Source organism: Arachis hypogaea, chromosome 19 (genome assembly GCF_003086295.3).
Source record: "Arachis hypogaea cultivar Tifrunner chromosome 19, arahy.Tifrunner.gnm2.J5K5, whole genome shotgun sequence".
NCBI lineage: Eukaryota > Viridiplantae > Streptophyta > Magnoliopsida > Fabales > Fabaceae > Arachis > Arachis hypogaea.
The window spans coordinates 134,069,853-134,081,574 of NC_092054.1; the positions used below are offsets into that span (position 1 = coordinate 134,069,853).

Genomic DNA, 11,722 nt, shown 5'->3' on the forward strand with positions numbered 1-11,722 from the left:
ATTTGCGCTAAAATAACTATAGCTTTATATTAGTTAACCGTGTTTTAATGTTAATAATACTCTTTTAAGAATTTGAACAATCTAAACCATTTAAATTTAAAGTAACATTTCTAACACTAATAATGCGTACTTTAACTACTAAAATTGAAATATCCTAACATATAGAACATATATAAAATTTCTAACTAATTAAATAAAAAAATAATAATATATCAAATTTAAATTTAAATAAATCAAAATATCCTAAAACTTTAACAAATTAATTATTTAAAATAAAAGAACAGACAAACTAACTGATTTCGAAATTTAGATTTCTAACCACGTACCATATCATATTTGATCGATTAATATTCTTGAAGCGCACGTAATTCTGGCGTTAAGCCATATGTAACTTCAAAACTTCTCAAAACATAAAAAAGAATCAAATAAACAATAGATCTTTGGTTGCTACTTATTTTTATAGACATTTGATTATATCTCGAACATTGAGTACTTTAATTCACTATGTACGTATTCAGGTACTGGTTATCTGATTTCTTCTTCTATATAATAATTTGGGATTTATTTTTATTTAAATTAAATAAATATAGTATTACTAAAATAAATAAACGTTGAAGAAATTACTAAAATACATCTTTAGTCATATCTCGGGTACTAAGTATCATTCTCCAAAATGACCACATCTCGGGTATACTGACCCCGTACTGTGATCGTGTCTACGAACCATATCTCGGGTGCAACCATGATATGAACATAAGCATATCTCGGATACACTGCACCCGAGATACGCGTGTTTTTTGATTCGGGTCAGTGCATCCGAGATAAGGGAAAAGATCCAAATGCCCCCCTTAGTATCCGAGATATAGTCAAGATTATAATTAGGGTCTTAGTACCTATGATATGTGTATTATGATATAGATGTCTATGTACCTAAGATATGTTGTAAAATAAGTCTATTTATAGACACCATCCTAATACCTCTCATCACATAATTCACAAACCATTCTTTTCTTTCTCTTCTTTCGGTTTTGTTCTGATGGAGAATAATCAATACTTCTTTGTGGTGGTTTATTCGAATGGGATAGTCAGACACGATGATGAAGGAGAGTTTTTTGAGTCTGACAACACTGTGATGTTGCACACTTACCGGGTTGATATCCTGGATGCGCTAAAGACAGTCATGCTGAGCAATATGGGAGGAGTAGGAACAAAGGAAGTTGGGAGGGTTGCATATAGATTTCTGTATGTGCTTCCGAACGGTGGATTTACGAACCGATTATTCTGGATAGATGGGGATCATCATGTGAGGGTAATGTTCGGCGTACATGCAGGACTGATGCCCCAACATGTGATGGAGTTATATGCTGCGGTCCATGATGTAGTTGTTGGGATGGACAGTCTCCTTCAGCTCCTAAAGTCATGCCGCTCGAGACGACACCGACCTCATGATAGTGCCGACGATTCCGACAGTGAGGGCAATTCAACCTATGTTGCCGGGTCCGGGTCGTCAAGCGATACAATGTCAGAAGATGAGTTTGTGCCAGAGACTCCCAACGGCAGTGTTGGTAGGTTTCTGCTGCCTCTCCCTTTGGCCATTCCTTGGCTGTCGGATGTTCCTAGCCATTATCAAACATTGAACTTGGATGCAATGCAGTCGGACGATCTTTTGAACACTGGGGACGGGGAGGATTACAATACGGATAGTCGGGTGGAATTCCGAATTGGGCATAGGTTCAACAACCGAGAAGCAGTTCTAACAGCAGTGAAGAACTACAATATCCGATAGAATGCGGAGTACAGAGTGCTGGAGTCAGATAGGCTTAAATATCACTGTTGATGCAAGCAATTCACAAATGGTTGTTGATGAGCCCCGATCTTAGGGTATATTTTGTGTAGAATTTAGAGGGTTTTATCAACATTCTATCATACTTATCCATGTAAAATGCATAGTTTTGTGTTTCCTTCCCAATTTTTCTTGATGAATGAAAACATGCTTTTTAGGCCTTAATTGTGCTATATTTTTATCTCCCTCTATTACCATTCGATGCCGTGATCTGTTTATTGAGTGATTTCAGAGTTTATAGGGGCAGGAATGGTCTAGAAGAGAGGAAGGAAGCATGCATTAGTGGAAGGAGCATGAAAAATGGAGCTTTGAAGTATTGACATCGACGCGCACGCGTGGAAGCTGAATTCTGGAATTGGGGCGCAAGCATGGACGCATACGCGTGGCTGGGCAGAATTTTCATCGACGCGTACGCACGCCTGACGCGTACGCGTGGATCACAAAACCCAGACGACGCGTACGCGTGACGCGCGCACGTGACCTCTTTAATGAAAACGTGCCTGGCGATTTCAGAGAAGCTCCTTGCCCAATTCTGAGTGGAATTCTAGCGGGAAAAGATTAAAAGAACCAAGGAATGAAGGAGGACACATCTTTTACACACTTTTAGTTAGTTTTGGGAAGTTACAATTTTTTTAGAGAGAGAAACTCCAACTTCTCTCTAGGTTTTTGGCTTCCTCAATCCCAATTGTACTTGGATCATTTGGTGAGATCTGAATTTGATTGAATTTTACGTTGTTCTAGATTATAGATCTTCTTATTCTATTCTCAATTTAGTGTTTTTGTTACTCTAGCATTGTAGATCTTGAATTTGAATATTGTTACTTTGATTCCTATTAATTGAGGAATTTCATATTCATTGTTGTTAGTTGTTTGATTGTTGTTGATTGTTTGTAATAGGAAGCTTTAATTCACATTCTCTTCTCAATTTTATGATGTCTTCCATTATTGATCACCAATTGTTTGAGAAAATGTCAACTATAGCTATGGAGTAAATCTTCACTCTTGGCTTAGGGGTTGGGTAATTGGAGACACTTGAATTATCAAGGTCTTTTGTTGATTGATAATTGAAAATTGCTAATTGATTTGAATGACACTAACTCTAGTCTCTCCCTAGGATTAGACTAGGACCTGTGGACTCAAATTGATTATCTCTACTTGACTTTTCTTCATAGTTGGAGGTTAACTAAGTGGAGCAATAACCAATTGATGTCACAATTGATGGAGATAATGGTGATAGGACTTCCAATTCTCAACCCTAGCCAAGGCTTTTATATTGATTGATTGTCATTCACTCTTGCTTGATTTCAAATTCTTTGTGTCCCTTAGTTTCATTGTCATTTGTTCATTAATTTTATGCAAGCTAGTTTACACTTCTCATATTCAACCTCAAACGCCAAGAGATTCCTAACCAATGAGGTGCATCCTAAGGCAACTCCTAGGGAGAACGACTCAAGACTAATACTCTCGGTTATTGATTTGAATTGTGGACACACATTTTCTATGTTTGATGTGTTATAACTTGTTGGTTTAGACTATACTCACGACATAACTCTTTTGAAAAATTCTATACCGACAAAATATAGCTCATCAGTTGTCCATGGAGTCTTCATGTGGCATTGCGACAGAACTTGAATTACTGGTATATTTTACGTTATATTGTGGATGCATTAGACTCTATACGTTAGTTTTTTGTTTAGCATGTTGTTGATATTGGAGCGAAATTTGCAGGGAGGTACATTGATTCGGTGGATCACATACCTATCTGACACGAACCGTGTCTTAGGACCATGCGCAACTGGATAGTGGGTTGATTTGCAAGGTCGTGTTACCTATGATAAAGACTGATCTGTCGGTGTCTATCTCAGTGTTGCAAAGTGTTGTCCATCACATTTACCATTTTAAGCCCTCGTATCGGAAGATATGGATGGCAAAACAAAAGGCGATTGCCAAGATCTATGGCGACTGGGAAGAGTCATACAATAGGATTCTGGCGCTCTTACAAGCTTTGCAGGAATGCCTCACAGGTACGATCCACGAATGCATTGTTGTCCCTTATTACAACGTGAATATGATTGACGGAGAGTGGAGTCAGTTTGATACGGTTTTCTGGACATTTCCTCCATGTAGTGAAGCGTTTAAGCATTGCAAGCCATTTGTATCGGTGGACGAAACACATTTGTATGGCAAGTACAGGGGCATGCTTTTAATTGCTATGGCTCAAGATGGTAACAACAATATTCTTCCCGTAGCTTTCTCATTAGTGAAGTCTGAGACAACGGAGTCATGGTCGTTTTTCCTCTCAAATTTGAGACAACATGTTACTCCACAGCCAGGAATCCTGATCATATAAGATAGATCACAGGCCATTCGCGCCGCTCTCAATGCACCTCATAGTGGATGGCATCCTCTATTAGCATATCATGCTTACTGCATCTAGCACATGGCTTCAAACTTCAATTCCAGGTTCAAATTGGCCGAGGATAAGAGATACCTTATAAATGCTGCGTACAGTCCAAGTAAGGAGGGATGCGAGTGGTACTTGGATACTTTGGGTACACTATTCCGTGAGATGGTGGATTGGAATCTTCGTTTTAGGAAGGATTTGTGGTTGCAACATTGCGACGAAGGTCGTCGGTATGGTCACATGACAACGAACCTATCGAAGTGTATAAATGACGTGCTGAAGGGAATGAGGAATCTTCCAATGGCAGCGATTGTTCGGGCAACGTATGAGAGGTTGCAACAGTTGTTCGTGCGTAGAGGACGTGAAGCACATGCTCAGTTACAAGGTGGATAGATCTACTCGCAGCGGCTGTTGGCAGCTATAGATAAGAACAGAGAGAGCCTGCCGATGTTGCTAGTCACCCATTGTGATCGTAGGGCATCCATTTTTAGCGTGGAAGAGATGGAGCCAGTGGATGGTATGTCACATACTTTATATCGGGTTTGTCTGACCGAGCGTACATGCGACTGCGGCCTGTTCCAGTAATTGCATTACCCATGTCGACATGTCCTGGCGGCATGTGCAGCTGCGAGTATGGAGTAGGGTCATTTCGTGGACCCCGTGTACACGATGGCCTCTGTATTCAAGCGATACCAGACGAAAAGATGTGGCCTCCATGGTACGGTGCACGCCTGAAGTCCAACTCAGCCATGAGGGGGAAGGCATCGGGAAGGCCGGTATCCACATGGATCCAGATGGATGCCATTGAGCGTGCGGAGAAGAGATGTGGGCTCTGCCGCAGAGAGGGCCACACTAGACGTGGGTGTCCCAATGCACCCTACTCGGATCCACGATGACGCATGCAATTTTGGGTTTAGGCCTTTTTGTTCCAATGTTGTCACTTTGATGTAGTGATTGTTATTGAATGTGTTTAATGTGTAATGAAGCATAATTTCTGTATAACTGGTTACTTTCGATGTTACAGGCCCATTTTTCATCTACAACATTACAATATTTTCATAAAAAAAGTATACACCAAAATGGGTAAACAAATAGAAGACAAGTCTGATAATACCTTGGATCTTTCCCCCTATCTCGAATGTACTGACCCGAATCAAAAAATGCGCATATCTGAGTGCAGTGTATCCGAGATATGCTTATGTTCATATTACGGTTGCACCCGAGATATAGTTCACAGACACTCTATCACAGTACGTGATCAATACACCCGAGATGTGACTGAATATGTATTTTGATAATTTCTTCAACGTTTATTTATTTTGATAAATATTATATTTATTTAATTTAAATAAAAAAATTATACAATTTGAGTGCATTTAGAATATATAATAATGATGTGTTTTATATTTAAAGCACTCAATATCCAAGATATGCGTTTAATTATCTTTTGTACAGAGTATTCAAAATATGTCACCTTGCGTATTTTTGTAAATGATATTTATTTTATGTATTTCCATAAATAAAAATTTATTTAATTTAAATAAAAAACCTTAAAATTATCCATATGTTAAAAAATTAGTCCACTAAGTCACTAGACAGTAGTCACAAATAATAATAAGAGGATTATAAATAGCAAAATATTCGCCCGTTTTTTCCTTTTTCCTTGTCTCACATCTTTCTCTGTCCTAAAAAAAACTGAAAAACAAACCCCACTTTGCTCCTTTCACCTCTTTTCTCTCGTCTTTGTATTCTTCTTTCTCGCTCTTCTCTGCTCTGAGCTTCTTCCTTTCTCTCTCTCTCTGTGAGGGTCTCAATGGGAAAGTACATGAAGAAAGCCAAACCCAAAGGCGAAGTCTCGCTATTAGACACCACAACCTCTTACTTCGGTGTTCGAACCCGCGCCAAAACCCTAGCCCTCCAGAAATCCCAGTCGCCGGAGCTTTCTTCCGCTTCCGCCGCCGCCGGCAGCTACCTCCAGCTCCGAAGTCGCCGCCTCCACAAGCCTCCCACTTCGATTCCATCCAATGATTCCTCCAATTCTTCAAAGCGTCCAAGAAACAACCAGAACCCTAAGTCACCGCTACCGAACCCTAGCTCTGGTCACAGGCTCGGGATCAGGTCCGAAGCTGAGGAAGGCCCGAAGGAGGAGGAGGAGAAGGAGAAAGGGGTCGTGCATGAGAATGTTGACGAAGGTGCTGGTGCTGGTGCTGCTGAAGAAGCATCGTTTGGGGAAAATGTGTTGGATTTTGAAGGTAGAGAGAGGTGAGTTTGTCGTTTAATTTTAACCCGCGGTCCATTCGTTATTTATTTTTTGTTAGTTGATTTTTTTTTACTTTTTATTTTTATTTTATTTTTATTTTGAATTTGATTGTTGAATTTTCAATTGGAACGGCTTTCTTTGGTGGTATTTGATTTTGTAAACGCGATATTAGAGTGAGTAAAGCTGAAAACGAGTTTTCTTTTAGTTTAATTAATTAAGTAATTAATTAATTAATTAATTAATTAATTTATTATTATTATTATTATTATTATTATTATTATTATTATTATTATTATTATTTGATTGGTCTGCATTTGAAATTTAGTTAATGCCGTGGGGTGATGCAGTGTTTCTGAGATTGTTGTTTTTCTTTCATATTTTTGTGTAGTTCTTTTTCTGTGATGAACTGTTAACAAGATCATGGTCAATGTGTACCTTATTATTGAGATTTATGGTTTATTTGGTTGAAAGAGAAGATGCGAGACAAAGAAGGAGCTGAATCTGAAGCTGGAAATCGTTTTTTTTTATCTGGATGTTATTCTGTTTTGTTTGTCTGAACATTCTTGAAATGCAAGCATTCTGTTACTAACTGTAGAACTTCATGGGAAGGGGGATGAATATTATTTTTAATTAGGTTTTGTTCTTTGGTTCACTGTCATGCAATTTGTTCCTAAGTTTCAGTTCAAAAGATGATTAAATATTGTTAAGTTTATATTTTGTGTTTGTTGATTTTTGCATTGAATACCTGTATGTTGTATTCGGTTTTATACAAGGATTTTCTTCTTAACTAACTGTTCTTCCCAAATCCCGCTTCCCTTCAGTCATTTGAGTGTTAATGTATTTGTCAATTATGTTTTTTATGGTTGTCAAAGTCCTTTAATCTTTTTTTTTTTTTTTACCATCCTTTGTTTCCACACTCAAGGTTTTCGGAGAATTAGATTGTGTATTCTCCTACAAAGTGTTTAATGTGCTTGCTTTGTCAAATTCTCTTTGTACTTGCTCACCCGATATCCTGTAAATGGTTCCTGTTCATTTGAAGATGTCGTTTTGAAAGTAACGTACAGAATATTTTCAACGACAACCAAACATATCCCACCAATTGAGGTTGGCAACACAGATCGGATAGATTTATATTATCTTATTGCAGTTGATACCTACAGAATCTTTGTTCAACAGGAAGCTGTTACTGATGTGGCCCTTTTTTTTCAAAAAAAAAAAAAAAAAATCAAAAGTATTGATACTTTGTTAAAGAGCTGAAAATTTAACCTTTTCCTCAATTTGATACTTTTACTTGTCTTTTGGTTGAGCAACCATATTATTTTAATTTCTCTACTCTTGTTCTGCTGAATTTGGATTATGCAACAAAGGTAATAAATTACGACGAGTGGGAGAAGTCCAGTGATGAAATTACTCAATTCGTATCTCTGGAGGCTGATTTTAGTTTTAAAAATCTTAAGAGAATGATGGATGTCTATAAAGGGAAGGGACTTATGCATGCCTCTTTTAAGTACACACAATGAGCAATACTGAATCTTTTTATATCTTTATGTTCTAGATATGATCAATTAAGTTGAAACTTGAAATGGATTTAAATGTGTTATTTGCTTTCTAAATGTGCTGGTCTGCCTGAAAATTTTATCAATAATGTTGTTTTGGACCAATACTTATTTGAGATGTTTCCTTGTTATTTTACTTTTTGCCATTAAATTTCTCTCATGTCTCTGTTGTTTCTGGTGTATAATAGAATTGCTCTCTTTATTATTTGCAGCAGAAACACTAGGGAATCAACACCATGCAGTTTGATAAGGGACCCAGACATTATTCGGACCCCAGGTTCAACTACCAGACCTACTTGCTCAACTGAAGCTTTTCGAAGAGCTGATAATGCAGCTAGAAGGCAAATCCCAACGGCACATGAAATGGATGAATTCTTTGCTGAAATCGAACAGGCTCAGCAAAGGCAGTTCATGGAGAAGTATGCTTTCTACAGTTTGCGTTTCTTAGTTCCTTGCCTAACCGCATTTACTGTCGCAACCCCACCCCCCATCATCATCACAAAACAATCTAATTTAATTACTTCCCATGTGGGTTCAACTGCAGGTACAACTTCGATCCTGTGAATGAGAAGCCACTCCCCGGGCGTTATGAATGGGAAAAATTGGAATCTGGCAAGGCCAGCATTAATGTTCCATCAAGACATCCTTAACGTAGCAGGGTTAGACATAGCCAAAAACGGTGGTGGTGTTATTTCCATTTTCCATCACCTTCTATTTACTTGTAAAGAAAGTAGGACTTTCAAGCTGTGTAGACTAATGGTCTGTAACCTTACAGAGGTGATGATGATTACATAACAATACAAATCAAAGTCCTTTGTCTAACAGATCATTGAAGATGAAGGGGGAAAAGGAAGGGGCTGTAGGGTGTAGGATTAGAGACAAGTGAAAAAAAAAAAAAAGAGGTCAGTATGAGGTACAGGAATTCACTTAGGTCTTCTTTGTTTTTGTATTTTACTCTTTCTTTGTCTATACTTGTACTGATGGACCTTGAACAAACTCTTAGAAAATAAAGACCCAAATTTCCCCGTCTAAACTTTTGACACTTCCTTTGTCATCTGTGTTTCTGCTATATTAAAAATTGGATGTGTCCCGGTATGTCACTGAATGATTTATTTGTTTAAGATGGTGGTAGCTTTTTCTGTGGCGTGTAGCTGCACTGCTGAAACCTGATGGTCTTTTTTGGCGTCCTATAGTGGTGGGACATTGCAAACAGTGCAACTTTTTGTCTTCTCTGTTATCATGTCTCCACAAAACGACTCTGTAAATTTTGATAACCCTGACATTGCGGGACACCATTGCAAATTGGAAATGGATGCTTTCTCATTTTGAGTCTGATGCCACAAAATTTCTCACCCTGGCTGTGTAGTTGCAGCAGTAGGTCAAGTTATTTTGTGGCCTATATTAAGTGTGAACTGTGAGTGTACATTTCTGTTTGCACTTTTTAGGAGGAAAGTCTCATTTATTTCTCTTTTTTATTTTGGGTCTGATTCTCATTTGTTCAGTGAATGGAAGGTTTTTATTCGAACTTTGTTAACTATATATTAAGTTTTGCTAATAAAATAAAAAGGCCAATACCGAGACATTTGTACCTTTTTATATTTATTTTTAATAATAGTTCAGTTTAATTTGGATTAACATCCTTATCCGTTGTCATTTGAAACTCATCTTTCTCTGAAGCTTAAGGTTGATGTTGCATCTACGGAATAATAAGGAATTATACTAGGGAAAGTTGTTGGGATTTGGTGGTTTTCAAATAACTGTTGTAATAAAACACAATTTGATGTACAATATGAACTAGAATATAAACTGGAATATGCAATTTTTTTCCCTTTTGAAAATGAAAAAAAAAATCTTAATATTTTGCTTTCCATGTTATGTCTTGGAGTAGACTGACTGATATGGAGACAATAAAGTTTATTTTGCAGCAAAATTTGGAGTTTTGCTGTTTGCAGGTCTATTTGATTTGAGTCAAAATTAACAAGAGGCCAATTCTTTTTAGTTTTTACTAGTATATTCTATAAATTCTTTGCAAATATATGGACCAATAAATTTGCTCATAAATGTATAATCTACTCTAGTACTTTTTTTTCCCACAAATTTTAACTCAGGTTTTAATCTTTCAATATTTTAATCCATAACTACCTTAATCAAACAAGATATTGAACTTTGCATTCTAATGAATCCCATTGTTACTTTCAAAATTTTTTAATTTTAAAGAGTTGGAATTTTCATCAGAATCAGATTTATTTGTTGAATAAACCATTTCGGTCACAACAATAATATAAACGAACAAAATTATTTGGTTTACTTACTAGCATGTTATTTTAGAAAAAAAATTGACAATGAAGAACGAAAACCTTTGTAGTGATCACCCAATAAAATAAAAAATACCTTAAAATAGTAAACGCATTTATAACTATTCTATGATTTTTTTTTTTTTTTTTTAAAACTGTTGATTATTATAGCCTCAATGAAGAGAAATTAGTGATGAGGTGCTTTTTCTTTGTAGAAGTTTCATATTTTCCATCATAATCTACTAACATCGTGCAAAATAAAAATGCTATTTCCCTCCAAATTTCTCAAACAAAAGTTTTTTAATTTATAAATATTAAAGGGTTCACTTATTGATTATCAATCATTGAGCCTAGAATTCATATATGTGGCTGCCATTGTTTCAGTCCTTTACTAAAGACAATATGCCTAAGCATGCCCAACAAAAATTCCCATAATGTGTTTTATCTTATCCCTATGGCAACCAAATTTTTTCACGTTCAGAACAATAGAGATTTCCTCATAAGCAATCAAATGAAGCATTGAATCTTTGAATAGGGTCATGCCAGAACAAACAAAAAGGTCTCTGATGAGTTAAAAGGCCAAGGAATCCAAAACACTGCCATAAATTTTAAAAGCGGGTTGTTGGTGGATTTGTGTTCTTTTTTGCACTTCCCTTTAAATAGTTGTTAATTTTTCAAATATTTTAATTAGTTACAAAATCACAATGACAACTTTTGGCTGAAAAGATTCTTAGATACACTAAATTTGAGACATGATATTTTATTCCATCATTAGGCATGTGTCGTTAGTTGTCTTGTCACTGAAAAAGCTTTAGGCTTAAAATTAAAGTATTAGAAGTAGTACACAAAGCTATTCCACTTAACTAACACCATGTTCTTAATGATGAAAAATATTAGAAAGTTACCAACAATTGTTCTAGTATTAATCAATTGATCCTAGGTCAAAATAATGATATTGTGTGAAAATAAGGTCTTGTACCCTACAATTTCTCCTTAGATTGGTGTTCATGCTGCACCCTATATGATTTTGTCCAATCTAATGATAGAATAATAATATTTTAATTTTTCTTGGTTGTAAAAGTGTAAGACTCATGATTACTTTATATTCTTATATAAAATACTATGAGAAGATCATTATCAGATATTTAAAGAACATTGGTGTTCTAATAATTTTATTTATTAATTTTTATTATAAAATATATAATTAAATTTAATGATTAAAATACTAATATTTTTAGAATACTTATAATTTTTTAATATTATGAACATCTAATAATTAAAATGGTTGAATATGATACGAATAATTAACCCCAAGAACAAGGTATTGGTTAGCACTAGTGACTATAGTTCAAAAAAACAGTAATT

At 36.0% G+C, this 11,722-nt stretch overlaps 2 protein-coding genes across 3 annotated transcripts; both read left to right on the forward strand.

The window, feature by feature from the left end:
- The first annotated feature begins 3,674 nt into the window (after nt 1-3,674).
- On the forward strand, nt 3,675-4,193 carry LOC112778801 (uncharacterized). The gene has a single exon (XM_025823086.1). The coding sequence runs from the start codon at nt 3,675-3,677 to the stop codon at nt 4,191-4,193; it is 519 nt and encodes a 172-aa protein (XP_025678871.1).
- A 1,697-nt stretch (nt 4,194-5,890) lies between these two features.
- On the forward strand, nt 5,891-9,096 carry LOC112776747 (cyclin-dependent kinase inhibitor 5). 2 transcript variants are annotated; one of them, XM_025820980.3, is made up of 3 exons: nt 5,891-6,509; nt 8,276-8,482; nt 8,608-9,096. In XM_025820980.3, the coding sequence occupies exons 1-3, from the start codon at nt 6,061-6,063 to the stop codon at nt 8,711-8,713; spliced, it is 762 nt and encodes a 253-aa protein (XP_025676765.1). In that variant the 5' UTR covers nt 5,891-6,060; the 3' UTR covers nt 8,714-9,096. The 2 variants fall into 2 exon arrangements, with proteins under 2 accessions (XP_025676765.1, XP_025676766.1); XM_025820981.3 differs by having other exon boundaries at nt 5,896-6,509; nt 8,279-8,482.
- The last annotated feature ends 2,626 nt before the right edge of the window (nt 9,097-11,722 follow it).